Source organism: Zeus faber (assembly GCF_960531495.2).
Source record: "Zeus faber genome assembly, chromosome: 1".
Taxonomy (NCBI): domain Eukaryota; kingdom Metazoa; phylum Chordata; class Actinopteri; order Zeiformes; family Zeidae; genus Zeus; species Zeus faber.
Window position 1 is genome coordinate 61,527,696 of NC_137193.1, and position 27,932 is coordinate 61,555,627.

At 42.6% G+C, this 27,932-nt stretch overlaps 1 protein-coding gene across 1 annotated transcript; it reads left to right on the forward strand.

Moving 5' to 3' along the window:
* On the forward strand, nucleotides 1–27,302 carry mybbp1a (MYB binding protein (P160) 1a). The gene is made up of 27 exons (XM_080002794.1): nucleotides 1–199; nucleotides 3,925–4,020; nucleotides 4,876–4,959; nucleotides 5,064–5,138; nucleotides 5,743–5,850; nucleotides 6,551–6,741; nucleotides 7,970–8,137; nucleotides 10,316–10,433; nucleotides 11,350–11,639; nucleotides 12,409–12,519; nucleotides 13,015–13,140; nucleotides 14,125–14,331; nucleotides 15,659–15,767; nucleotides 16,514–16,601; nucleotides 17,602–17,759; nucleotides 18,254–18,370; nucleotides 18,526–18,645; nucleotides 19,542–19,718; nucleotides 19,903–20,060; nucleotides 20,626–20,760; nucleotides 20,851–20,929; nucleotides 21,698–21,829; nucleotides 22,327–22,395; nucleotides 22,498–22,611; nucleotides 24,751–24,852; nucleotides 24,994–25,118; nucleotides 26,505–27,302. The coding sequence occupies exons 1-27, from the start codon at nucleotides 20–22 to the stop codon at nucleotides 26,857–26,859; spliced, it is 3,792 nt and encodes a 1,263-aa protein (XP_079858920.1). The 5' UTR covers nucleotides 1–19; the 3' UTR covers nucleotides 26,860–27,302.
* Nucleotides 27,303–27,932: the final 630 nt, after the last annotated feature.

A 27,932-nucleotide genomic window follows, 5' to 3' on the forward strand; every position in this document is an offset into this window, starting at 1 on the left:
CTGAGCTCAGAGCGTGGAGATGGGGGAGGTCGAGATGGCGGAGACTGAGCCACCGCGGCCCAGAGTCACCGATGCCAGGGGGATTCTGCAGCAGAACCGGGCCTTCCTGGACTTCTTCTGGGACATCGCCAAGCCGGAGCAGGAGACGCGGCTCCGGGCTGTGGAGAGCCTGATGGCGTACCTGAAAAAGAGCGAGAAGGTGAGTGGTGGCCTGCCTGCCTGCCTGCCTCCCTGCCTGCGGACAGAATGCTTAATAAATACAGCTATAAGAATTAATAACGATGAAAAAGTGTGTGCACTAGCCGTAAAATATAAAAATACTAATATAAAATGAACCTAAAATTAACTTAAGAATTTGGCAATATACAATAAATCCAAATATTAACAAAAGAAAAGTAGAACCACTTGCAGGTTTACAATGAACCCAAAACTGAACTGAAACATAAGAAACCTTTGTCAACCTACAATAAACAAAACACAAGGGAAAAAAAAAAAAGGGAAATCTAGAATAAACCTGATTTAACGGAAAAAGACAATATACACAAACCTAAAAAAACCCCCAAAGAAATTAGAAAGAAATGATTGGGCAAGATTCAAGAGGTTTATTCGTCACATACATATACATACTTTCATACATATATGCAGTGAAATGTAAAGCAACGGACCCGGTGATGACACACTATGTCCTCGGAAAATTTCTTTCTAATAGACCAACTAACTGATTCCTAAAACATAATACATTAAGTCGAATACTTATAGAATAAAGTAAAATATATAGAATTTAATTAAATGGAATAGATAAAGGGAATAGGCTTACGTATATGGGATAGACTTGTGTATATGGGATAGGCAATTATGTATATACAGATATGTGCATTAAAGTGGCATGTGAATAAAGTGAGGTAGTGTTTGTGGGATATACAGCACAGTATACAACAGTACAGCGCAGCAATAAGGTAACACCGAACAACCCAGAACAGTGACATAGTATGTGGTACAGTATGCTACATATAGTACAGTAAGGGAGTGGAGCCTACTGTATGTGTGTGGCTCAGTGATGACCCCTGGTGAGGTCAGAATTGACAGTTCTTATGGCTTGCGGGGAAAAAACTGTCTCTCTGTCCTCGCTGTGTGACTGCGGAGGAGCTTGCCTGACCGCAGCAGCTGGATCAGTCCGTTGTTGGGGTGGTGAGGATCCTCCATGATCCTGCGGGCTCTGCTACTACACCTCCTGGTGTATAAGTCCTGCAGGGAGGGGAGGCTAGTTCCAGTGGTACGTTCAGCTGAACCCACCAACCCCCTGCAGGACCCGCCTGTCTTAAGCAGTACAGTTCACAAACCAGGCCGTGATGTTGCCTGTCAAGATGCTCTCCACCGCTCCAGAGTAGAAGGACTTGAGGATTCTCACTAGACCCGGAATTTGCTCAGCTGCCTGAGGTGGTAAAGACGCTGCTTCGCCTTTCTCCCCAGAAGTCTGTTTGTAAAGACCATGTTAAGTCCTCTGTGATGTGGACTCCCAGGTACTTGAAGCTGCTCACCCTGTCAACAGAAGTCCCATTAATCACCAAGGGCGTATGCGTCCTCGGTTGTAATCCTCGCCTAAAGTCCACAATCAGCTCCTTAGTTTTGCTGACGTCCAGGAGGAGGCTGTTGTCCTGGCACCAGAGTGACAGGTCAGCCACCTCCTTACAGTAGGCCTCCTCGTCGCAGTGGGTGATCAGGCCCACAACAGCGGTGTCATCAGCAAACTTGATGATGGTGTTACATTTAAATTACATTTAGTCATTTAGCAGACGCTTTTATCCAAAGCGACTGACAATTGTTCAAACACCGACGGGCGCAGCCATCAGGAGCAATTAGGGGTTAAGTGTCTTGCTCAAGGACACTACAGCATGCTAGCAGGAGGAGCCTGGGATCGAACCAGCAACCTTTAGATCACTAGACCACCAGCTCTACCGCCTGAGCTACCATCCCATGTGGAACTGGACTTGGCCACACGGTCATGTGTGTACAGGGAGTACAGTAGGGGGCTGAGGACGCAACCCTGGGGGGATCCTGTATTCAGGGTGAGGGAGCTGGACATGTGCTTCCCCACCCTAACCACCTGGGGCCGGGCTGTGAGGAAGTCCAGGATCCAGGCACACAGCGGAGTATTCAGTCCGAGCTCCTTCAGCTTGACAGCCAGTCTGGTGGGGACTATGGTGTTGAAAGCTGAACTGTAATCGATGAACAGCATTCTCACATAGGCCCCCTTTCCAGGTGCCTGAGCGTGGTGTGCAGTACCTGGGAGACCGTGTCATCCGTGGGTCTGTTCTGCCGGTACGCGACCTGCAACGGGTCCAAGGTGCGGGGGAGGGAGGTGCAGTTATAATCCTTAATCAGCCTCTCGAAACACTTCATGACCACCAAGGTGAGGGCCACCGGACGGTAGTCATTCAGGCTGGCAGGAGAGGCGATCTTCGGGACAGGAACGACGGTGGACCTCTTGAAGCAGGACGGGACCACTGATTCAGCCAGGGAGATGTTGAATATTGTAGTGAACAGTGGAGCTAGCTGGTAAGCACAGGTTTTCAGTACTCGCCCAGATATGCCGTCTGGGCCCGCAGCTTTCCTGGTGTTCACCCGCATCAGAGCGTTCCTGAGCTTGTGCACGGACAATGATTGTGCACGCTGATCCCCAGCGGTGCAACTCCAATTAGCCGGCGAGCTAGCGGTGCTGTTGCCAGACTCAAACCGTGCATAAAAGGAGTTCAGTTCGTTGGCTACGGAGGCGTCCACACTCGTGGCTGGGGAGGAGCTGCTCTTGTAGTTTATCGTCCGCAGCCCCTCCCACAAGCGTCCTGTGTCCCCCTGCTCCATCTGTAGCTCCACAGTCTCCCTGTACGCCCGTCGAGCGTCCTTCACCGCCCTCCGCAGATTGTAAGACGCCGCTTTGTAATTGTCCATATTTCCGGATACAAGACCGTCGTTGTAAGCGGCCGTGCGAGCATTCAGAGCGCAGCGGATGGATTTATCAACCCACGGTTTCTGGTTTTGAAATATCCAAACTTTCACCGTGAGAACAATGCCATCTGCTACCGTAGCCACAAAGGATTTTTTGACCATGCTCCACGCTGTCAGGACCCACTGGCAGACACCACGATGGTCCACCTCTAAAATCCTCAAACTTCATTGCGGTGGCGATTGTTTTGGCTTTCAGTCGGACCTGCACAGTTGAAACACCTCGGCCGTCTGCTCTCTGTGTGTTGACCCAGTCTTAGAGCTCATTTTCTGGTTCGGGCCATCTGCTTTGCTTCCCTCTGAAAGCTTTTGTTGTCTTTTTGCACCGAGTCAGTTCCTCACGCTGCTGTTTCCAACGTTTTATCATCGACTCATTAAGGCCAAGCTCCCGTGCAGCAGCTCTATTTCCTTTTCCAACAGCCAGATCGATCGCCTTCAACTTGAAAGCTGCATCATATGCATTTCTTTGTGTCTTTGCCATGATGAGGGTGACGAAATGACTACCGTAAATGATGGGAAGTTTGAGCGCGCTCGATTTAATCCAAACAGTTATATCTGCCAATGAAATAGCCGAACGGGTAAAGGTGATTGTTTTACCTTTACCCGTTCGGCAATCACCTTTACCTATTCGGCAATTTCATTGGTCTAATGAAAGCTTCATGCCGCCAAAAACTGAGCGCCGTCACATAATGGCATGCGGCATGAAGCTTGTGAAAGCGGGACAAATCCATAAATTAGCCGCGTCATTGTTTAAACCGCGAGGTTTAAAGCGTAAGATTCTGGAAATTACGGTATTTGAGCTGTCTGAATGTTTACAGTACTCTGCTTGGATACGGCTTACATTCGGAACCATCGTTAAAACATTTTCACCCGTATGCACACTGTGGGAACAGGGTAACATGGTCTATCCCCCCCCCCCTGCAGCCAGATGAGCTGGACTACACCCTCAAGAGGCTGGTGGAAGGCCTGTCTCACACCAGAGAGGTTGCCAGGCCCGGCTTTAGCCTGGCCCTGGGACAGGTAACGTAAAACTCCCTTCTCAACATCTGAAATTCGTAGAACTGTGCTTTTTATTCTGGTCTACTGATAGTTGGTGATGCCAGATTTGCAAATGATTTGCTCCGAGCGAACAAATCTATGAAATGGCTCGGAAGTCCCGAGTCACTCCGGCAAGCGGGTGAATCTTTGACTCAAACTCATTAATTACTGAGCACCGAATTAAAGGACAAGACATTTGGTATTATTCCTGTTGAATGTGACTGATTTACACTTTGCATTTCACCAAAATAAATAATTGTCGGAAATTAGCGATTCCCATGGGAATTCCATTCACAACTCAGAGCCGACCAGACGCTTCTGACTCTCATTCATCGTTCAGGAATTCCTGCCTCGCTCGCCGTGCGTTGCACTAAACGAGCCAAGAATCAGAAAGTAGAACGACTCTTTTTACTGAGTGACTCGTGAATACCCGGATCCCAAAGAAGAGTCAAACCTTTCATCACGACTTACAGATCTCACTTTCAGTATGAAACTCCATCTTATGTTTTGGTGAATGACGAAGCCGCTGTTCTTCTTGAACTTATAAATTAGATGAATTAGTACAGATTTCGATTTTGATATTGCAACACGAGCTAATTTTGTATCTGTATCAAGTGTTTCCACCAACGTGAGAAGTAATGAGAAGTGTCGTGTAAGAATTTTCTGCCTCCCTCATCCCCCTAATGGCAGCTATATCGGGGGGAACATCTGTTCTGTGTGTTCCATGCAACATATTTCCTGTATTTTAGCACAATGTATTGACCAATAGGGTATATATTTCACACACGTAATACCTGGTTCTGCTTGAACTTCACACACTTGTTATTGCATCCGCAGCTTCTGAGTTTGTTTGAGGACATTCCGCTGCAAACCATCCTGGACCGAGTCAAAGAGAGGCATTGCCTCGAGGGAGTGAAAAAGGTACACAAAGGTTTTAAACCCCTGTCAGGCCCCAAAAAGTACTTCTCTCTTTGTTTGTCATGTAAGAAAATAATGCTGATTTTACAATTTTTTTTTAATACCAGAAACTTGTCAGAAATGTGATGTTCGGGAACTTCTTTGGCGTCCTCGCCCTCTCTCAGTCGACCCGTTTCTCCAAGGTAAACAGCTCATTCTTATCACCCTCAGAATGTTTCTTTTTTTCCTCTTATTTTTAAACTTCAGTACATGGTGCATTGGGTCATTCTTTGGTTTAAAGGACCTCTCTGAGGTCTGCGAATGTGTATTTTAAATCTCCTCTTCATGTGTGTATCGAACTATGAGGATATTCAAAAGTTGATTATTAAGCAAATTAGGCTTGGGCGATGTGTAAAAACGCCGATCTCTGGGCGGCAGCAATTGGCGATTTTATTGGAGGGTACGGGCTGTCGCACATAGAACAAAAAATGTTTTCATACATGTAGGAGACAAAATAAATGATGCCCCCTCTACCTCTCCGCTCTAGTTGCAGAACACAGTTAACGGCACTTACACTGTTTCAATGCTGGTATTTTTCGTGGCGGATTAAAAAAATAAATAAAATAAAAAATTGTCTGTCATCAATGTCAATCAATGGAGTCAATTGACGATTTAATCGTAGTTTTGCACAAGCCTCAAGCGAATATTATTTATTAAGCAAATATATTCCTGGAAAAACAGTGAGCTCTTATTTCCTCTGTTTTTTGCCACTTTTCCAGTTTTTAATGCAGTGTGTTTGTCCTCCAGGAGCCCCAGGTGGTGCTGGGGTGCATCCAGCTCCTGCAAAGCCTCCCCCAGCACGGAGAGCACCTGAAGGACCTGCCCAGTAAGACCATTGGGGACATCCTCGCCAATGTAGGTTCATGCACCACGTCCGGAATCAGTCGCTGTCCCGATATAAATGAGAAATTACAATGAAGCAGCGGAAATAAAGGATAAATAACCAAATGGGGCCATCCTGTTGGATCAACCAGATCAGGTCATACCGTAAAGGCAAAACCCCTGCGGTGACCCGGGTTCGAATCCAGCCTGTGGTGATTTGCTGCGTGTCTCTCCGACCCCCATTTCCTGTCTCTCTCCATTGTTCTCGCAAATAAATCTAAAACTAATAAATAAAAAAAGCCAAATGGGGCTTGTGAGTTCTATCAAAAAAGTTAGTTTGACATTAAAACAATATACAATAACAACCCATAGCCTGCCAATCACACATTGCACAAAATGCATTCGTATATTTTTTCAACCAAGCATTTCAGTATTTTTTGACGAGGTCAATGTGAACAGGTTAGCACTTCCTTTCATTATCCAGAAAACATTTAGAACCATTTGCAGTAGTTACTAGAACTCATGTCTTATGTAACTTGTTAAAATACTTGAATGCTTGTATCAGTAAATGGCTTGTGACATTAAAGTTTGAGGAAATACTCTTGATAGTCCAAAAAGGTGTGTGTGTGTGTGTGTGTGTGTGTGTGTGTGTGTGTGTGTGTGTGTGTGTGTGTGTGTGTGTGTGTGTGTGTGTGTGTGTGTGTGTGTGTGTGTGTGTGTGTGTGTGTGTCAGACCCCAGAGGAGGTGTTTGAGGAGGTCCTCCTAAATGCTCTGAGGACAGACCTGTCATCGGCGTTCCGGACCCCGGCGCAGCTGCAGCTCCTCCTCGTTGCTATGCAGCGCTTCCCAAAATCCTTCACCCCCAAGAAGCTCAACAAGATCCTGGGAACCTCGGCCCTCATCACCGCAGAGAGCATCCCCAAGTGAGACCCCCCCACCAGTCATTTCATACCCTTTTTTTTTTTTTTTTTTTTTAACTTCCATAGAAAATGAAATGGGCTGTATCCTACTTAAAATACATACAGTAAATAATAGAAACTAGCTCCTGTGTTGCAAGATCAAAACTGCAAGGCTGAACTAAGTCGTCGAGTACATCAGTTCTAGCAGAATAGCAGCTGTGTGATCATGGGAACAAGCTCAAGTTTCACACTTTTTGAGATACGGTTCTTGATGAGTCACCCAGTAAAAACAGTCGTTCAGTTTTCAGACTCTTCATTCGTTTGAAGCAGTTGTAAAGCGCTGTGAGAAGCGTCAATTTGGCTCTGAGTTGTCACGGGAGTCATTCAAATCTGTCAAAATGATTAATTTGGTTGAATGTTACGTGTAAATTAGTCACATTCATTGGGAATGGTGCCCGAATGCCTAGGCCTTCTTTTCTTGGTCTTTATTTAGTCCTCGAGATGAGTCGAAGATTCCCTCACTCATCCACCCTTTAGCTGGCGAAATTCCCGAGTCCCAGGTCATTTAAAAGATTTGCTCGCTGTGACCGAATCGCAAGCCTTGTGCCACTCCCTCTTATTAGGCCATGTGGCAGATCCCAGAGGACCTGGGTTCCCCGGAGCTCCATATTGGACACCTCTATTGGCAGTTCCATCTGCCACATGCCTCCAAGTGGCATGTTCAGGGCCCTCCGGCACAGAGACACAGATGACGATGGGTTGTAGACACAGTTTATCGTAGAGAGGAGGCTTGCTGCAAATAGCCAGGAGCAGATGGAACATGTCATGACACAGGGCTCCTCTTCTGAGTGTGTGTGTGTGTGTGTGTGGGTGGGTGGATGGGGTTTTTAAACCTGCTGCTCGTTAGCCCAACCAACGAGCGTCAGGTGTGGCTTCTCAAACCCTCCCATCCACACACCACAGCCATAATAATAAACATGCTTCTATGGGTGTGTGACTTTTTGTAGTGGTTAACATTATAGAGGTGTGCCACAACGACAAGACCATTCAGTGATTTTCCTGTCACTGACCAAACAGGTTAAAGTGTGCCAGTTTCCCTGATCATCCCGTGGATCCGCCAGGTGTTCCCACGCTCGGCACTTTCCAGGAGACGGATGTTGGTGGTGTATCGGATGACGTTGACCTTTCGAGGTCTTGGATCTTGGGTTCTAGAACATGTACATAATGAGTGCGTTACTTTGCTCCTGGCCAGGTTGACGGAGCTGCTGAAGAAGGCGGCTCACTCGGTGAAGAAGGAGTGTGTCCTTCCCCCGGTGGCCATGGACCTGCTCCAGCTGTCCCTGAGGGAGGGAAACTTCCAGCTCTTCTGGAGCAATGTCATCGTTAACGGATTGCTAAAGGATCCGCATGGACCCACGCAGTAAGAAACCTCCATTCTGACCAGGGATGTTAATAATTAACCGTTAAACCATTCACCGACAATAAGAATTTGGACCAATTAATACGATCAGTTAAACAGCAAAAAGTCTTTGTTTTTCTTTGGGCTGCTCCTGTTAGGGGTCGCCACAGCGGATCATCTGCCTCCAATACCTTCTGTTCTGAGCATGTCCTCCCTCACCACATCCATAAACCTTCTCTTTGGCCTTCCTCTTTTCCTCTTGCCTGGCAGCTCCATCCTCAGCATCCTTCTCCCAATGTAACTCTCATCTCTTCTACACACGTGTCCGAACCCTCTCAATCTGGCCTCTCACTTTTCCACCAAACTGTCCAACCTGAGCTGTCCCTCTATTGTACTCATTCTTAATCCTGGGCTCAGAGCTGATCCTTGATGCAATCCCACCTCCACTTTGAATGCCTTCGTCACGCTGCCGCACAGCTTACTACTGTCTGACTGCCCTCATACATATCCTGTACCACTCATACGTTCTTCTCTGCCACTCCCGCCTTCCTCATGCAATACCACACTTCCTCTCACGGCACCCTATCATATGCTTTCTCTAAATCCACAAAGACGCAGTGCAGCTCCCTCTGGCCTTCCCTGTACTTTTCCATCAGCATTCTTGAAGCTAACATTGCATCTGTAGTTCTTTCCTGCCATGAAACCATAGTGCTGCTCGCTGATCCCCACCTCTCCTCTTAACCTAACCTCCACTACCCTTTCCCATAGCTTCATGCTGTGGCTGATCAACTTTATTCCCCTATAGCTAGTACAGCTCTGTACATCTCCCTTATTCTTGAAGATGGGTACCAGTACAGTTCTTGTCCACTCCTCTGGCATCCTCTCCCTTTCCAGGATGGTGTTTAACAGTCTTGTTAGGAATGCCACTGCCATCTCACCTAAACATTTCCATGCTTCCCCAGGTATGTCATCTGGGCCAACTGCCTTTCCACTCTGTATCTTCTTTAATGCTGTTCTCACCTCATCCTTGCTAATTTGCTGCACTTCTTGATCCACTATCCCCACATCATCCACTCTTCTCTCCCTCTTATTTTCTTCATTCATCAACTCCTCAAAGAACTCCTTCCACCTTCTTAACACACTCTCCTCCCTCGTCAGCACATTCACATCATTATCCTTCATCACCCTAACCTGCTGTACATCCTTCCCAGCTTGGTCCTTTTGTCTTGCCACTCGGTACAAGTCCCTTTCTCCTTCCTTTCTGTCCAACCTCTCATACAACTCGTCGTATGCCTTTTTTCTTTGCCTTTGCCACTTCTCTTCGCCTTACACCGCATCAGCTTGTACTCCAGTCTATTTTTTCATCTCTCTGACTATCCCATTTGTTCTTCGCCAACCTCTTCTGCTCTATGCTCTCCTGTACTTCCTCATTCCACCACCAAGAGTCCTTGTCTTCCTTCCTCTTCCCGCATGATACACCGAGTACCTTCTTGGCCGTCTCCCTCACCACAGTTGTTTCCCAGTCATCTGGTAACTGTTCATTCCCACCTATTGCCTGCCTTACCTCTTCCCTAAATTGCATGCAACACGTCTCCTTTTTTTTTTAACTTCCACCATTTTATCTTTGGCTCTTCTTTCACTCTCTTCCTCTTCTTGGCCTCCAGAGTCATCCTCCAGACCACCATCCAATGCTGCCTCGCAACCACTAATCTCTTTCAGATTGCACCTCCTGCATAAGATGAAGTCCACCTGTGTGCACCTTCCTCCACTCTTGTTTGTCACCCTGTGTTCCTCCCTCTTCTTGAATTTTGTATTCACAACAGCCAATTCCATCCTTTTGGGGAAATCGACCACCATCTGTCCTTCCACATTCCTCTCCTTGACACCATTCCTACCCATCGCCTTCTCATCACCTATGTCTCTGATCCCTTCGCCAACATGGCCATTGAGATCTGCTCCGACCACTCTCTCTCCTTTGGGTTTCTGCTTTGTCAGGTTTCTACCTGTGGAGTCTCCGCTTTGTGGAGTTTCTATTTTGTCGGGTTTCTGCTTTGTCAGGTTTCTATTTTGTCGAGTCTCTACTTTGTGGAATCTCCGCTTTGTGGGGTTTCTGCTTTGTCGGGTTTCTATTTTGTCGAGTCTCTACTTTGTCGAGTTGCTGTTTGAATTATTGATCCATCTCTTATTTTTTCTCTCTAGCTACCTGAGCTTCCGCCTGATGGGCCGCGCCCTGCCGCTGCTGTCCCTGGACCAGCTGAAGGGGGTGCTGTCTGGGGAGGTGATGAGACTCTACGGAGAACACGTTGCCTCCTCTCAGGTCAGTTACTTTCCCAAATTTCCGTTGTTTATTAAAAAAAAATGTAATCCAAGAATAATTGTTATTGTTTTTGGTTCATCTTTTGGTTAATTGTATATAGCCACATTTTTGCAACTTTTAGTTATTTTTTAGGTATATTGAAGGTTACTTATTGTCTGCTTTATTCTAATTACTTAATTACTGTAGTCTGTTGTTTTTTATGTGACCTCCTGCAAAACTGCAATTTCCCTCCGGGATGAATAAAGTATAAAATCAGCCCTTCACCAGGTATAATGTTTCCAACTGGGAGGGAGAAAGTCTTCTGAAACAAACGTCTCCGGAAACAGTTCCACAACGTGGCTCAGTAACTGAAATGCCTCTCAATGCCATTGTTACAGAAATGAAAGGGTCGCTTTAATCTGCAGTTTGTCAGTCCGTGGTTTTTAGATAAAGAGTCAGACAGACATTGGTTTTAGCTTGTACAAGGGACGGATCAGGGATGTGCTCAAGAGCAGCTCCCTGAGGCGAACAGTTTGTTCAGGAAACACACAAGTTTATAAAGTCATGGCCAACAATTTTACATAGGAAGAAGTTTGTCACAATGTACGGGACGATGGGATGACTAGAACAGCTTTTAACTGCTTTCAACGGGAGTTTGTCTTTTGTGACAAGTGTACACAGTATGCTGAGTATGTGCGTGTGAAAGTGTACACGACTGTTTGATTATATGATCATACAATAATACAATATTGTAGTAAATATATTTGGCAGGAGTCCCAAGGCTGACCGCAAGCACCTACATGTGTGTGGGAATGAACACTGTGTGCTGAAATAAAGATATGTGACTGGGGCTATATGAGGGTGTGTTCTTCATTTTGTGTGTGCATATATGTTCATGTGATTACATAGATTTAGATATTTGTTAACCCCCCCTTAGAAAGCAGACCGCTTCAAACTGGCGCCTGAGATGGATGGCTACGTGGCAGACTTCCTGCAGGGCTGCGAGGACCCGGACAAGCAGCTGGCGGTGTTGTTAGGCTTCTCCACGCTAACCCACCGTGGGAACCCTGTTGTCCCGCCCGCCTGGAGGGTGGTGCAGCACCTCCGCCCTCAGGCCCTGCAGCGCTACGTGGACTGGCTGAAGGCGTCGTTCCTCCACCCGCAGCCGGATGCAAGCCTGGACGTCACCACCCGCAAGCAGAGGAACGCCCCGGAAGAGCCGGCTCAGTGAGTGTGTGTGGCAGGGAACGAGCAGGTCCACCGCAGGGTCCGTTTTGGGGGCTGGGGAATAATGGATTTTAAAGACGGGTTTCAAATACGGAAAGCAGTGTTTCAGGGAAGCTGGCAGTGAGTCTTGCAGTAAACGCAACTCGGTTTCTCTCTGGGGAAAATAAAGTGTCTGTCTGAATGAGCAAACGAACGATCAAACCAAACAAACAATTGAATGACCAAACAGAGATCAGGCTAAGCAACACACAACTATCGAGCGAACAAAGATCAAACTTTGGCTCTTCTTTGGCTTTTCCAAAAAACATAATATATTTTCAATCATTATTTTTAGATGTATTTATTATACTTTTTAATTTACTTTTATTTCAGAAACCCAAATTTCGGTAAATTGAAAGTTCAACATTGGAAAAAGTAACATTTAAATCAAGTCTCGTCAACACTATGGTGGACTATGTGATTTTAATCTTTCTGAACCCAGCGAAAATGCCCATTTTTTGGAGGTGAAATCATTTATAATGAGTGGGGAGGGAAAGACCGAATTAATTTCATAAACTAACTTTCGAACAACCCGATTTTAATTTTATACCCCCCCCCACACACACACACACACACACACACACACACACACACACACACACACACACAAACATACAATTTTAGTTGAGAAAAACATTTTTTGGCCCTGTTTTTTAAATAAACAAAAGTAATCAGTTAGTACGTTTGTGTGTTCGGCTTTCTTGAATGATAATGACTCTTCCCTCCCCAGAAAGTATGTTGGGATCTTCCGTCTAAGGAAGTGGATCGTGGCGCGGCTCATCTCGCTGGTGGAGAACAAACAGGTGCAGAAGGAAGAGGACCTGGTCATGGACGTCGCCAGGTCAGACATCTGCACACACTGCTGCCGTTGACTTTTATCCTTTTTGATTATTTAATATTATTTAACCAAACTATTGTTAGGAGGAATAATGATTGGGGGAAAAAAAATAATAGTAATTTGCGCAGCAATGTTCGTGATCCTTCAAGGTCTAAATGGATGACCCAAACGTGAAAATCATATTTACTTATTTTTATTACGATGGATACCTTATTCATCCCCGTAGAGAAATTGCAGTGTCTGCTAAAGGCTTACATAAAAAAAATATATATATATATATATATAAAAGTAATGCGATAAAAATATTATATTAATACATGGAAAAATGACAATACACACTAAACCTAATGATAAACGAAAAAATTGAAAACATAGAATTTTGCTTATTTGATTTATTTACTGTTGCTATTTGATTTCCTTCTCTTTACATGTTGTTGCATGTTATGTATCAGTGGTGCTATAGAAATGTATTTATTTCTTATTTTATATTGTTGGCAGGTTTGTGTTTTTCCATGCGTTCTTTAACGCCAAGGCGGCCACGGTGGACATCCCAGAGAGCGAGGGGAAGCTCTCTGCTCCGCTGGATTCCAACACGAGAGCCGCCCTGGTCAGCTCCTTTTTCGGGTAAGACCTTCAACGGAATCATTTTGTTTTATTTATTTATATTTATTATTTGTGTGGAATACCATGACAACATACAATTACATTATCCAAGAATAAAAATTTCACCCCAAGACTAAATGTAGAACACTAGCCTTGTTTTTTCAGAATCATTGTTTCAGCCAGGAATGTTTTCATATTCAAGGGATTTGTGGTAAAGATGGTGCATTTCTGTAATTAGCATAAAATAATCATAAAAATACAATTACAATTGAGAAAAAAATTATATACAAAAATAGCCAACAGTAATATGGGCAATGATAACAATGATCATTATTAATTATCAATATTAATTTCAGTTTTCAGTATTATTGCAATTTGTGGCTGTTTACTCACTGTTTTGACTGCTAGAGGTCCAATTAAGACAATTTAATCTTTATTTATTTTTTATTTTTCTTGCCTAAACTAAACCTATTTAACCGTCTCAAAGTAATATAATTTAACATGTCGTTAGTCTGTTAGATTTGGAACTTTGTCTTGGTCAAGTGAATAAAGGTGAGAAATTACATTTTGCAGTGCTAAGTGATACCAGTTTTTTAATATAACCATGTTTTCTCCATGATATACTGTGAACAATAATAATTAATAATTATATGCAATATATTGTTATATGGGTATGAATACAACATATAACTGCAAATGCCAATCCCCTGCAATGTTCTTTCCTGCCAGTAGGTGGCAACATATCTCATTAAGAAAGTGACAGGTGTGCACGACTGTATGACGAGTCAAACGAATGCTCTATTTTATCACTAGGAAGACATTGACAGAACTGGGTTTCAGTGTTGAATTTAAGTTTTTCCTCCGAATCAACAGGCTGCAAAACCCTCGTTCGGGACAGAACGAGAGCAGTGGAACATTCTCAGAGCAAACGCCCACTTATGCCGTGACCTCATCTCCACTTTACCTCTCATTAACTTGTGCCTACTTGCCCCCTCTGCCCTCAAGACTTCTCCACTGCATGCACCACCTGCCGGTGCTCGGGGAGGCGGAGGACGATGCCAACCCCAACCAGCGCCGCCCTCACGGGGTGACGGCGGACGGCACCATGTGGATCTACTGCCTGGTGGAGTACGCCCAGGCCCTGCTCAACCAGCCCAAATACGTCCAGAGCACAAGTCCTTTTACCACGGAGCAGAGCAAAGCCTGGGACAGGTACAAGAAGAACAATGGCCAACTGTGTTTTTAGTGCTAAGGTTGCCCTCAACAATCTCTAATTTAGAATTGTATTTTATTTTTATTTTATTTTATTTGTCTCCTAATCTCCCCTTTGCCTCAAATAACAAAGTTTTCCCAAAGTGTTTCTTCCATGTCACACTTTACGAAGAAATACTCCCATGGAACACCACAATCCTGTTAACCACTAAAAACAACACAAAAATATAGAATTGTGCTTCTTCTTCATCTTCTTCTTCTTGCCTACTAAAAGTTAGTGATCCAGGACTCGCAAACCATTCGGTCGTAGCGAACAAATCTTTTAAATTACTCGGGAGTCTGGAGTCACTACTTTAAAAGAGTGAATCTTCAATCCATAAACTGAGATTATTATTGAGGATTAAATTAGTCCAAGGCAAAAACAGGTCAAGGCATTTGTATTGATATGGAATGTGACTCATTTACACTTTGCATTCCACCAAAACAAATCATTTTGTGAGAATTCCATTCACAACTCTGAGCCGATTAAACTCACCCCCCTTCGGAAAGTGGAACGACTCTTTTTCCATAACCGACTCAAAAAACGATTCTAACCTTTCATCACAATTTATAGTTCTCACGTACTTGCTGGAAGTGATGAATTAGGCCACGTTCACACTGCAAGCCTTAGTGCTTGATTCAGATTTATTTTTCAGATCAGATTTATTTATATATATATATATATATATATATATATATATATATATATATATATATATATATATATATATTTTGATTGGCTGTTACCATTCATTTTTTAAATGTGGCCAATATCAGATTCCAGTGTGAACATGTCACGGCCCTGAACTGAGCCGCATGCGCAGAAGTAGCAAAGAAGTCGTACGGAAGTAAACATGGCAGGCAAATGCACGGCGGTGTGGACCGTGTACCTCGGCTGGAGCTCGCAGATGAAATCTTTAAATCTGGGCACGGTCTTTTTATTTTAATTTTTTTCATTCAATGCAGAAATTTAGTAAAATAAAACTCATCTAAAATAAAAACACAATGTCCACAAATTGTGCCCCCAGAGGACACACACACACGCACACACACAGATCTAATTTAGATGCGGTGCTGTTAGTACAGGCTTGCAATTTTGATCTTGCAAGACAAGAGATATTTTCTCTTGTTTTAAGTGGAATTTGGAAAAAAATTGGAGATACACTGGGCTGTGTTTGACTTGAGCAAGCGACCAAACCCAAACCTCTTACCCCGTGCCTCCCCGTGGTGTCGCGGTTTCCTAAAAATGAACTGTCTCTTGTCTCTTGAACTGTCTCTGTCTCGCCAGCATGCACGAGTCTGTGTCCTCGCTCATGAAGAAAGCCAAGAAGATGGCCACGCCCGACAACAACGCCTTCCAGCAGCTTTTCCTGCTGGTCGGCATCCACCTCTTCAAGGTACAGTCCATTTTCACAGCATTCATTGAATTTTATTTTTTTTTAATCCTTGAGTGTTTGTCAGTTTTAACCCTAACCCTAAAGTGTTTTTCACATTAGGACACTATTCTCTTGCAACCCTTGATCCACTTGAGGGTTTTTTAAGAATTTATAGATAAATATAAAGCAGCATAAATCCCAGAAGCTCACATCAAAACAATAGGCAATAATAACAACAAAAATATTGAACAAAGATTATGAAATATACAATAAAACTCATAGTTAATAGTTACAAAAGAATCCACTTTTTCACCTTGGAAAAACAAAATTGTCTTTGAGAGCAAGTTTCAAAGATACTGCAAAATAGAAGGTCCTCGGTGTAGAAGAACAGAAAAAAGACGCAATAGCTTGGACTTAGTTATGAGATTATTATTGTTTTGTCTTGGTTTACTGTACTTGACTGTAATTGACTTGACTATACTAGAGAATAAGGAAAAAAGAATGTTTTTAAGTAATTCAATCATTCTTCATCTTCAATTGTAGAGTCATGTTGGTTCTCCTTCCCATTGTACAACTGTACAGTTACCCTTCCATGAAATTGAGATGTTGGCCCCATTGAAAGCTTTCTGGGGTCAAAAACCAAAGCTTACTGGCCCCAGAACAAAGACTAAGAATAAATAGAAAGAATAAACGTGCTCAGTGCTTTAACAACCAAGATCCAAAATGTTTTGCTTTTTTGTTTCTGATGTTCTGTGTTGGCTGTGAAGTCCCCCGAGGAGTTGCTGGACATCATGCAGGATCTGCAGAACTGCATTAAGAAAGCACAAGAGAAGGCCAAGAAGAAGAAAAAAACAGGTTGGTAACACACACACACTGAAGGTTGTGACCATTATTAAAAATAAAAAATAAAAAAAAATGTTTAGCTTCAAAATTCTAAAAATGTTATCCATTTTACATTACATTACATTACATTTAGCAGACGCTTTTATCCAAAGCGACTTACAATTTTTTTGCAGTTACATTTTTGGAATATAGAAAAGAAACACACTTTTTTTCCCAGAGGTTATATATTATTTACTTACTGTTTTGATATTTATTGGCATATCTTATTTTTATAGTATTCTACTGTATATTTTCCTTATCTCAATTTAAGTCTTTATTCTGACACTCACGTTTACCAGTAGCTTGTGGGGAATTTCTCCTTTTCTCTATAGCCCCTTTCCCACTTGCATTGAAATCCTCTGGCAATGTTCCATAATGGTCTGTAATGTTCTGTTAATGTGTGAAAAGGATCCGGTCTCTATGTTCCCTAAAAGTTGTTGCGTAACTCTCTTCTCTCGACCCCGTATAATTTCTGGGGAAATGCTGGAACCCTGAATTACTGGTGGAGCCAAATCCAAATAAAGCACAAATAATGGGTTTTTCCAAATATGTATTTTTCTTCCAATATTTCAAAAGTTATTTTTTTTCTGGAAGAAAAAAATAATTCGTAAAAAAGGCGAGTCCGCAAAGTGTCCGCTGCTCGGCTGCAAAAACGAGAAACTGAAACGTTCAAAAAACGCCAAGATTAAAAATAAAAAAAAATCACAGCAATAACAATAGGGATCCAGACCTGCGGGCTAGATCCGTCACAACTAATAACTATATAAAATAAAAATGTTAATAATGAAAACATCCATCCATGTAATTGTGTACATATTTGTTATCTCTAATTTTAATTTCTTAATCTCTTGGGTGTACTGATTTTTGTTGCTGTAATGCCTGAATTTCCCTTCATTTATTTTTATTCATTTTTCCCTAATTTACTGGGATTAATAGTGTTATTGTCTTTATTGATCCTCAACATTGCCCTCAGCCAAAGAGGAGGAGGAGCCCCACTGGGCCGAGGTGGTGGTGGACATCCTGCTGTCCCTGCTGTCCCAACCCAGCCGCCACATCAGGCAGGTCTGCAAGTCGGTCTTCACCTCCATCTCCCCCCACGTCACCGCCACGGCCCTCACCGCCATCCTGGACGTGAGTGCCCTGAGGAGTCGGTCGTAGCGAACAGCATCTTCTAAAATGACTCGAAAGTTGGAGTCAACTTTTAAGAGTGGTTCTTCTACTCACAAACTGAAAATGCATGTAATTGTAATTTCTGAGGGCTAAGTCCAAGGGGGAAAAAAGGTAATTTTGTATATTTCATATTGAATATGCTTGGTTTACTCTTTGTATTTCACCAGAATAAATTGTTTTGTCAGAACTCAATGATACTTGAGAGAATTCGATTCACAACTCTGAGCTGAACAGACTCTTCTGACTCCTCCCGCCCTCACTGTACATTACAGCAGTCGAAAAAAACCCAATGGCTGTTTTTACTGAGTGGCTAGTCAAGAACCATACCCCGAAAGAAAATCGAACCTCACATAGACAGAGCTGCCATTCATCTGAAACAGATGAATTGGTACAGCCGGGCAATTTTGATATTGCAACACAAGCTCATTTTGAACATTCTCTCTGGGTCCGTGCAGGTGTTGGACCCGGACAAGGACGAGGAGGAGAGCGCTCTGATGGTCACGGACGACCAGGACCCTGTGGCTGACGAGATGCAGGAGGATGAAGATGGCGATGAAGAAGAGGAGATGGGGGTGAGTTATTTGAGAGTAGCAAGCTCAAATTATCTTCAGGGCCAGTTTCACTTCCTTCTTTCCCCCTTCATTTTTTAATTTTTATTTATTTAAATACCTTTTCACCAGTTATTTGTCCGAAATGTTCTGTATGTAATTACTTGCTTCTTCATCAGGAGGAAGAGTCTGCTTCATCTGAGTCGGACGGAGAGGATGAGGTGATGGAGGAGGAGGGCGAAGTGGACCAGAGCTTCCGTCTGAAGCTGATGGAGGTCCTGCAGGAGCAGAATGCCTTGGTAGGTCACAGCAGTGAAGTTCATAATATTCATATTTTAAACTCACCGGGCTGGTCGCTCAGTATGTTTATTTGCATAAACTCCATAAATTCTCCATTTGTTCTTGACGTTGGAGCTTACAAATGAGGACAAACTACATTCTAAAAAATGAGATTCAACGTTAAGTAACATTAATGGCGCATAATTTATGTTGTACAAAGAAAATGGTCGCAACCTGTGCAATTTGTCAAGTTTCTCTGGCTTTTCTCTTTTGCATTTACACAAATCAGCTCTTTTGACTGTATCCGCATGACATCCCACATAATAGACTCGAAACAGGAAGTTGCAATGCTTCACCCACCTGCTTCATCGTACTTTTATTTTTTATTTTTTACTAAATTTATAAAGGGGAAATTTTGGCCTTGTTAAAACTACGCCAAAACACTTGTAGAACATACAGAGCAAAGTGTTGCATGTGCGTCAGGGCTGGCGCCATCTAGTGGATCTTGTTCATGCTGTTGGATGAGGACATTTTTATTTCCCACTCATCAAGGAGAAATCATTCAAAGAAAAAGGTCCAATTTCATGGAATTTAAGTTAGTTATGTTGTTTTTTTATGTATTTAAGTTTTTACTCATGTTACTGACCTTGACAGCCAGCAGTTAAAATCAAATGCCAACCCGCTCTGGGTCAAACAGTTTAGTTATTACCTTAACATATACATGGGTGTAGGATATAGAATAGCAGTAGATATAGAATTGGATTATTTTAAATACTCTATTAATCCCCGGTGGAGAATTCATTCCATTTTTACTTTATTTTCTATGCCCACTCCCTCCTGTTTCAACGTTCTTCAGTTGAGTTTTATGCTGAATCCCTGTAAAGCAAGATTTACTTAGTTACTTCCTGTGCTCCAGGCCACCGAGCGGGACGGCAGCGAGGACGAGGAGGAGCTGGATGACGAGGCCATGATGAAGCTGGACACCGGGCTGGCAGCGCTCTTCTCCGAGCAGAAGAAGAAGGTCGAGGCTAAGAAGATGGAGAAGGCCAAAGTGCACAAGGAGAAAACTCTGCTCCTGGATTTCAAGATGAAGGTTCTTGTTCCTTAAATTCTGATCTGTCAACCTCCCGCAAAGGTTTTGGGGTCTTAGGTGTGTGTGTGTGTGTGTGTGTGTGTGTGTGTGTGTGTGTGTGTGTGTGTGTGTGTGTGTGTGTGTGTGTGTGTGTGTGTGTGTGTGTGTGTGTGTGTGTGTGTGTGTGTGTGTGTGCACACACCAGGTGCTGGACCTGGTGGAGGTGTTCGTGTCCAAGCAGGCCCGCAGCCCCCTGGTCTTGGGCCTGGTGGAGCCCCTGCTCACCATCATCGAGAGGAGTATGACGTCCGACCGCTACCAGCAGGGCCAGGACTTCCTGCGTAGGGTCGCATATATTTTCAGGCATGTGCAGTTCCCCGTTTTATTTTTATTTTTTTTATTTTTTTTTTAATAAAAAGAGGTTAAAGGACTTTGAAATAGAGTGACAAAAATTGAAGTCCGTCATTAAAACAAACTGAATTTTCACACAAACGCCAAACCTTTGTGGTGCAGTCACCCCAACTGAGTGAAGGCACCATTCAACTGTTAATTTATTTCTCAGTCCTTTAAACCTTTTAGCTTGTATATTTTATCATTATAATTATTTACTTTTATTTGGAGATTTATTTAAAATTACATGCAAGCTGTGGCCTCTGTGTGATTAGATTTATTTTCTATATTTTTCAATTTATTTGACAATTTCTAATGTATTTTTTTCCTTCACATTTTATTATTTTATTCTCCATTTTTTCTCGACAAGCCATTTTTCAAAGTAAATCGTCGCTAGTAAAACTCACTCAACCTCAGCAGAACAAGTTCCTACTACATGTAAATGTGCCTGGCGTAATAAACTGATTCGGATTTGGAACAAAGGGACTAAAATGGGACTAAAATGTACCAATAACAAAACTAACTGTTCTGTGTCCAGGAACCAGCTGTGCAAGTCCAAGGTGTACTGCAGGACCGCCGGTGACAGGCGGGGGGAGCTCCATGAACTGCTTGACAAGCTGCTCAGCAAAGCCCAAAAACAGACCGACCCGTCCGTTGCCCCTTTCTTCTTCAGGTCAGTTCAGGTCCTAAATATGAGAGAAAAAATAATCTGTTTGCAGTGTTTTTGTTTGTTTTGTTTTAATTTAGCTGGTTTCTCCTCCAGTGCTTCCCTCTACCTGGTCAAGGTTCTCCGAGGGGCTCTTCCATCCACCGAGACCAAAGCAGCGCCTTCGGTCCAGGACGTACGTTTCTGCGGGTTTCACTTTTTCCAGTTTACAAAATATAACCTGGTGTCACTCATTTGTATTTAAATGTAGTTTGATTTAGGTTATCAGCAGCCCAAAAATAAAAAGTTAAAGAAAATAAACATATTGGTTTGTGATGTCACACCACCCGTAAGTGACGTAGCAGCTTAGAACTGCAAAAAACGTCTTTCACCTGGAATAATGGCATCACAAACTGGTAATTTCTTTAAAAAATTAATTCATTTAAAAAAAGTAAAACCTTTTCCTCTGTATTAATTTTTTTCTGTATCACTTAGTTTTGTTTGTTAGTTTTTTAGGGTTTTAAAGTGGTATGTAAGTTGGTGGAGAACATTTGGCTGTTCATCACCTTTATGAAACCATTTTCTAACTTTTACCGCTGCTCGCTGTGTGAATAATTTATATATGTTTTTATAAACTTCCATTTTGGAAACAAACTTGTGATTAAAATCTGAAGCAAAATGGAAAACATCCCATGTGAGTGTACCTGAATAAAAAAAGAGTGGGGTCAATGCATTTTGAACACTGACAAGAGTTGAGCTTTGCAGGTTAGTCATGAAAGAAATTATTGAATTGGTCCGAGTCCAACAGTCGTGTTGATGACAAAAACAACCAGAAAACGCGAGAAATACCTTCTGGTCCTAACCCTAACATATGCAGTTGAATGTTGTACTGTTTTAGCTTCATAGCCATGATTTTCTTTTTTTTTTTTTTTTTTTTTTTTTTTTTTTTCTTTCCCCCCTGCAGTTGCAGTTCATGGGCAGCGTGGACGTGGACCGTGTCACGTCCATGTTCAGAGAAGCTCTGAGCTCCTTCATGAGCCGGAGAAAGAGTCCGCTGAGCGGGAGCATGTTCTGCGACCTGTTCTCCAGGTTCCCCGTGAGTACGAAAGAGACTGTTCATCCCTAGAGGGAAATGGAAAAAAAATGCCATAATAATAAAGGAAGATTAAACAAAATTATAATAGTAAGAAATTGCATTGGAAATTGAACCCCCCCTCCAAAAAAATAGCATTCACTCTAAATCAAACATTTGGATCATAAAACTGCATAATTGTACAGAGTTGTCTGCTGGTAGGATTTAACATTTAGTACATAGGTAATAACAACAAATTACTAAATTAAACTTGACATTTTAAGGCAAAAATATTAGGCTTTTTGGCCTGCTGCATAACAAGAAAGGAGAAACAGCCTTCCATCTGTGACAACTCTTTGGAGCCGTCGGCCAAGTGGCTCCCGTCAGAACGGCCCAGGATTTTAATTTGATATGCCCAAAAAAACACCACAGTTTGTTTGTTTGTTTTTTTTCCCCCCAATCATCCATACTCTCAATTGGTTTCACCGTGACAAATTCAGTTGATCTGTGATTACCTGCAGCTTCTCTGTGTGAACCTGGTGGACTCTGCGGTGCAGAACATCACTTCCGGGGTCAGAGAACACCAACAGGTAACGGTCATTCTCCTGAAACCATGCAACTCCAAATGAAATGCACGTGGGGATGTAGCACTATTTTGAGAAGCGTGTGTGTGTGTGTGTGTGTGTGTTTAGGGACAGGCGTGCACGCTGGTGCTACGAGCGCTACAGAGCAAAGACGTGCAGCGTCTGATGTCCGGCGCACCCTGGAGGGAGCTGTGCCTGAAGACGGCCGAGCAACTAGCGGAGGTAGGTCCAACCCCTGTTATTTAGTTGTTTAATGTTTATTATTTTTATTAAAAATAATATAAAAACAACCTTTATTTGTTATTATTAATAATAAATAACCTTTATTTGTATTTCATCATTATTATTTGTACTATATTATTAATAACGCTCGTAAATGCACACTTTTAAATCAAAATGATGTCACGGTATTGTTTTTAAAATAATTTATAAAATGTATTAGAAAATATACATTTGACTTCACATTTGAAGCAATCTCACAAAGGATTTTAATTTATTTTTTATTCGTTATTTATTTATTTTTAACATTTTTTTTTATGGCTTAAATGTTTGCAGTCCAATTGGAGATGCACTGATCCAGTGTTTTTCAGTTCCGATACATACGGAATGTACTGATTTGGATACCAGGGTTATTTTTTCTTATTATTGTTAGTTACGTGTAAGGTTACATGAGGCTGTAGTTAACCCCACAGCACTTCTTATTAAGAGAGGAAAATATACAAAAATCCATTAAATGTATTCCAAAGCAATTGATTGGAACTGTATGTTAAGTAGACTTCACATACTTGACATTTTACCACACCGAGGTGTAGGATTTCAAAGTGAATATTTTGGTGGGGGGGAACCTAAAGATCAAGAACTAGACCTTTGGATCGTACATCGACGTCGCCGCCATATTGGAACGGTCGTGGAGTAGGGAAAAATAAAAAAAAATATTTCAAAGCTTTTTTTTTTCCCCCCCTAATCCGGGTAGATCTTAAACCCTCGAATATAAAAAGGACCCATTGAAATGGGTTAAGAAATGTAGATTCAAGATTCAAGATTTTTTATTTGTCACATACATATACATACTTCCATACATATATGCAGTGAAATGTAATGCAACGCACCCGGTGATAGCACACAATATGTCCTAGGAAAAAATAGAAAATAAAATAAAAAGTAGAAAATTCCTTTCTAATAGACCGACTAACTGACTCATAAAACGTAATACAGTAAGTGGAATACTTATAGAATAAGATAAAAATATATAGAATAAAATACAATAAAAATGAATTGAAATAAAATGGAATAGATAGAAGGAATATGCCTATGTATATACAGTTATGTGCATTTAAAGTGGCATGTGAATTAAAGTGGCATGTGAATGTGAATAGAGGGAGTAGTGTTTGGGATAATACAGCACAGTATACAACAGTACGGCGCAGCAATACGGCATCACGAACAACCCTGAACAGTATGTGGTACAGTATGCTACATACAGTACAGTAGGTAGTGGAGCCTATGTGTATGGCTCGGTTAGGACCCCTGGTGAGGTCAGCGTTGACAGTTCTAATGGCGTGCGGGAAATGTAGACGTTAAAAGCTTTTTATCCAGAAACACCGCAGCTCCCCCGTGGACTTTTGTTTATAGGCTGGTCTTTCCCTGTTCCAATATGGCGGCGACTTTGACGTTGGATCGTTTTGGACCGAACTACATCTCTCGGTTGCTCCATGGCAGCGCATATTATATACAGCCAGAATCTTAACGTCTTATTTTGGGGACCAACACAGCTGAATGGCGGCTTCAATCTGTCACGGTTTGCACAACTCCACCTGCCAGTTCTTAGTGGCGTGTTGAATCTGCAGGAAGCAGAACATTAAATTAGTATCAGGAGCAAGTTATGGAATTTGTATCGACGATGTCTAGCCGATGAGTAAATGACGTCAGTATCGACAAAAAATGTGACTCGAAAATGGGAAACTCACAGTATTGTCCCAGTCTGTTTATTTTATAAAGCAGGAAAAAATTGGTTGAAACCACATGTTTGTTTTTTTCAGGGCTTTGTTGATTCTTTTGCACTTTGCACAAAATTTGAAAAAGAGCTTATTTTATAAGCTTTTTTGGCTACGTGCTAATGTAGGGAACTAGAAACAGAAAGTGGCGTTGCTTCCTACTGGCAACGTGCTATAGCCAACAAAAGGTGTTGTAAATCAAATGTTTTTATATGTATGTTATATTACAGTTCAGAACATTAACATTTAACACACTAAGTGTTATATAGCATAACAAGAATTTAAACAAAAGAAGATATTCCAGACTTAAATCATGGTCTCCTCGGGTAGTTTAATTGTTTTAAATATGGCGTCTCCTCTGTCTCAGACCCTGAAGCAGGTCGGTGCTTGTGATAGCAAGGTGGTCCAGGAGAAGGTGGTCAAGGCCCTGGAGCTCAGTCAGTTCCTAGTAAAGCACATCAAAACTCAGGTGAGTGAGTGGCGCACTGTCCTGAAAGCAGAGCTGCGGATTCTGAAGCCCTGTCCGGGTGTTTTGGCTACCCAAAACACCTGGTTTGGTTTTTCCCGTGTCTCCGGGAAAAACCCTCCTGTGCGTTCTGTGGCGTTTCAGAAGTTGGACGTGGACCTGAAAGCCCTCCAGACGGTGCTGGCCTCCCTGACCGACTCCATCGCCTTCAAGAAAAGCGGACAGCTGGAGGACTCCTACTGGGCCCTCGTCAAATACTTTGGAGTCACGTGAGTCACATGTCAAACACGATCACCGTTTGATTTGAGCAGGTAGTGTCGCACAGTGTTGGGAGTCTAGTAGAACATTTCATTCTTCACCTTCTTTACCTAGATGTGAGTCCCATGCGGTCAGAGATCTTCGTTTGCTATCTCACCGTTGAGTTCCATGGCTTTTGTAAAAACAGTCTCCATAAAGAATGAGGTCCGAACCCAACTGGTGTGACAGAAGCATTGATTTGAGATTTGAGAGCGACCGACACCTAAACCCTGACTCTCACTAAGGTGACTGGGAGGCTGCTCAGGTAGCTCTAAATTCACCTATACTATCTCCCATGCACTACACGTCATTTGTTAAACTCACCATGAGTAGTTCTGACGATGGCCATTACCCTCTACTTTTGTATTAACTAGAATAAACACATTTCTACCAAACACCGACTAGTAATTGAATTAAACAATAACACTCCACTTTTCACAATTCACTATTATCTTCACAACTCAGCGCAAGACCGCTCCCAAAGGCCTCCATGTGGTTTGCCAAATGACCCGGTGGCCAACGGTACAACTTGAAAATACACTGTGGGAGTGTGCATGTTTAGTAGTGTGGTGTGTTGCGTGATTATTAAAGATTCTTCTTTAAAAAAAAAAAAAAAAAGAACTAAAAGGCTGTCGCTCTCCCCTATTATTTTGATATCCCCCCCATAAACAAGTCAGTCAGGCTGAATACCAGGAAACGGGCAAAATAACCTTGTCACCTTGCTGCCTTCTGGAGTCGATCAAGTATTTATTTTTTCTCCCTCCCAGTCAGTGTACATTACACTGACAGTATAAAGATTTTAACAGTATTACTGCTCTTACCGACCCAGAACTTTTCACGGCACTCTTATCAGTTCTTTTTTTATTGTATAAGAGAAAAACTCAAACAAGTTAAGAACAGAATCAACACAGATTTATTTTCAGTGCGTTATGCATGGAGAGGGGGCAATCGACGATGGAGGAGGGGGGAGAGAGGCGAGATTGTCTCTACTGAAAATAGTGAAAATACTCCTTCAACGGGTTATAGCCTAAATAAATAGAAAATGAATTTTCTTTACCACTTCCATAACGTGCCTGTCAGTGCACAGTCATGCTCAAGTCCCTTCATTACCATAACAACCATTTTCAATTGACTGGACACATTACGGTAATTCATTTTTTGATAGGAAAAGCACAAAAAACGTAATAGTTAAAAACCCGTCTTGTAAGTGTGTACAGTGTATAATATTTAAATGTATTTTTTGACATTCTCTAAATATGTGCATCAAATCATTCGGGTTGTTTTGTGATTTTTGGGGCTCTCATGAAAACGACTGTGGCTGCATTTCTTGACATCCTCTTGCTCCTGATTTGTGACAGGAAACCCAAAGTTGAGAAAGCCAAGAAGCCCAGCGAGGAGGCAGGCGTGGTGGCAGCGGTGGAGAAAAAGAAAGGATTCCTGCCAGAGACGAAGAAGAGGAAGAACCGCAACAAGCAGAGCCCCGCGGAGGGGCCGGCCCCGGCCAACGGCGGTCTGCCCGCAGACCAAGGACCGGCCAAGAAGAAGAGGAAGAACAAGAGGAAGAGGAAGATGAAGCAGCCGGGCGACGGGGATGTTGTGGCGGAGCCTAGCCCCGCCAAGAAGGCAAAGACGGAGACCGCAGACACGCCCGCCAAGACCAAGAAGGTGAAGAAAAAGAAGAAGGGGAAGAGGTCGCAAGGAGGAGGAGAGTGAACGGAACAGGAAGTGGAGGCTAAGGAATGACCAGTTTCCCGCTTTGGGGAAAAGGGATGTACACCTTTCACTGCCCAATGTATTCCACAAGGCACTGGGTCAACCATTTAAAAAAAATAAAAATAAAAAAAAAATAAGAAAGGATCAACTTTTCTATTTCTCCAGATTTTCTCAACTTAAAACTGAGAAATTAAAGTGCATGTTTGAAATTGAGGAAAAATGAAAACGAAGCAACTTTTTTGTACTAATCCGATTATATTTGCTTTTTTGTGTTAAGGCTTTCAACTCAGTCCCGGTCTCTCTGTAGTTGTGAGTGGTTTGGTGTTATATTGTAAATGGAATGGAAAAATAATGAACAATTATATTTCTACAAGTTTTATCTTCTGTAAAACCAAATGTGTCCATGTAATTGGTCATTTTCATAATATAATGTGTGTTTTACATCTGGTGTTCCCATCCCCGTCTCATTTTATTTTATTAATTTACCTTTGACCTTCTCGTCAAAATCTGTAAAATAGACAAAAGGAGTATTCCCAAAAAGACAAGATTTCAGAGTGGCAATCTTGAAGATTTCTGTTTTGTTGTTTTTGGCAGCACCTATGATGGAAAGCGGTAAATTTCAGGTGTGTTTTTGGACCTCACTTCCCGGAGATCCGACCAGCGCCGCCGGGTGACGGAAAAGGCGACACTAACTGCGGCACTTGTGATGCGGGAGAGCGGCCACGGAGCCCCGGGTTCTTAATACTCCCAATACTGCAAACGCAAGGGCTTTGGTCAGCGGGCCGTAGGCGCAATCACCTTTGTGTCACCTCATACGGCGATAGACATTTATTTAAATGAGAATCCCTCCACTTCAAAGTGTAGGATTCAGGATCGGCAGTGAAATAGTCGCGTTCAAAACGATTTGGATCTCTAGTAGGAACTCGTTATTGTTCACCATGACATTAGTTTACAAGCAGCCTACTAGGTAAATACAGCTGTGTATAGATACATCTCTATCATAGCTGTAGATACATATACATATCAGGGGCAGCTGGTATAAGTGGGCAAAGAAAATAAAAACCTTGTAAAGC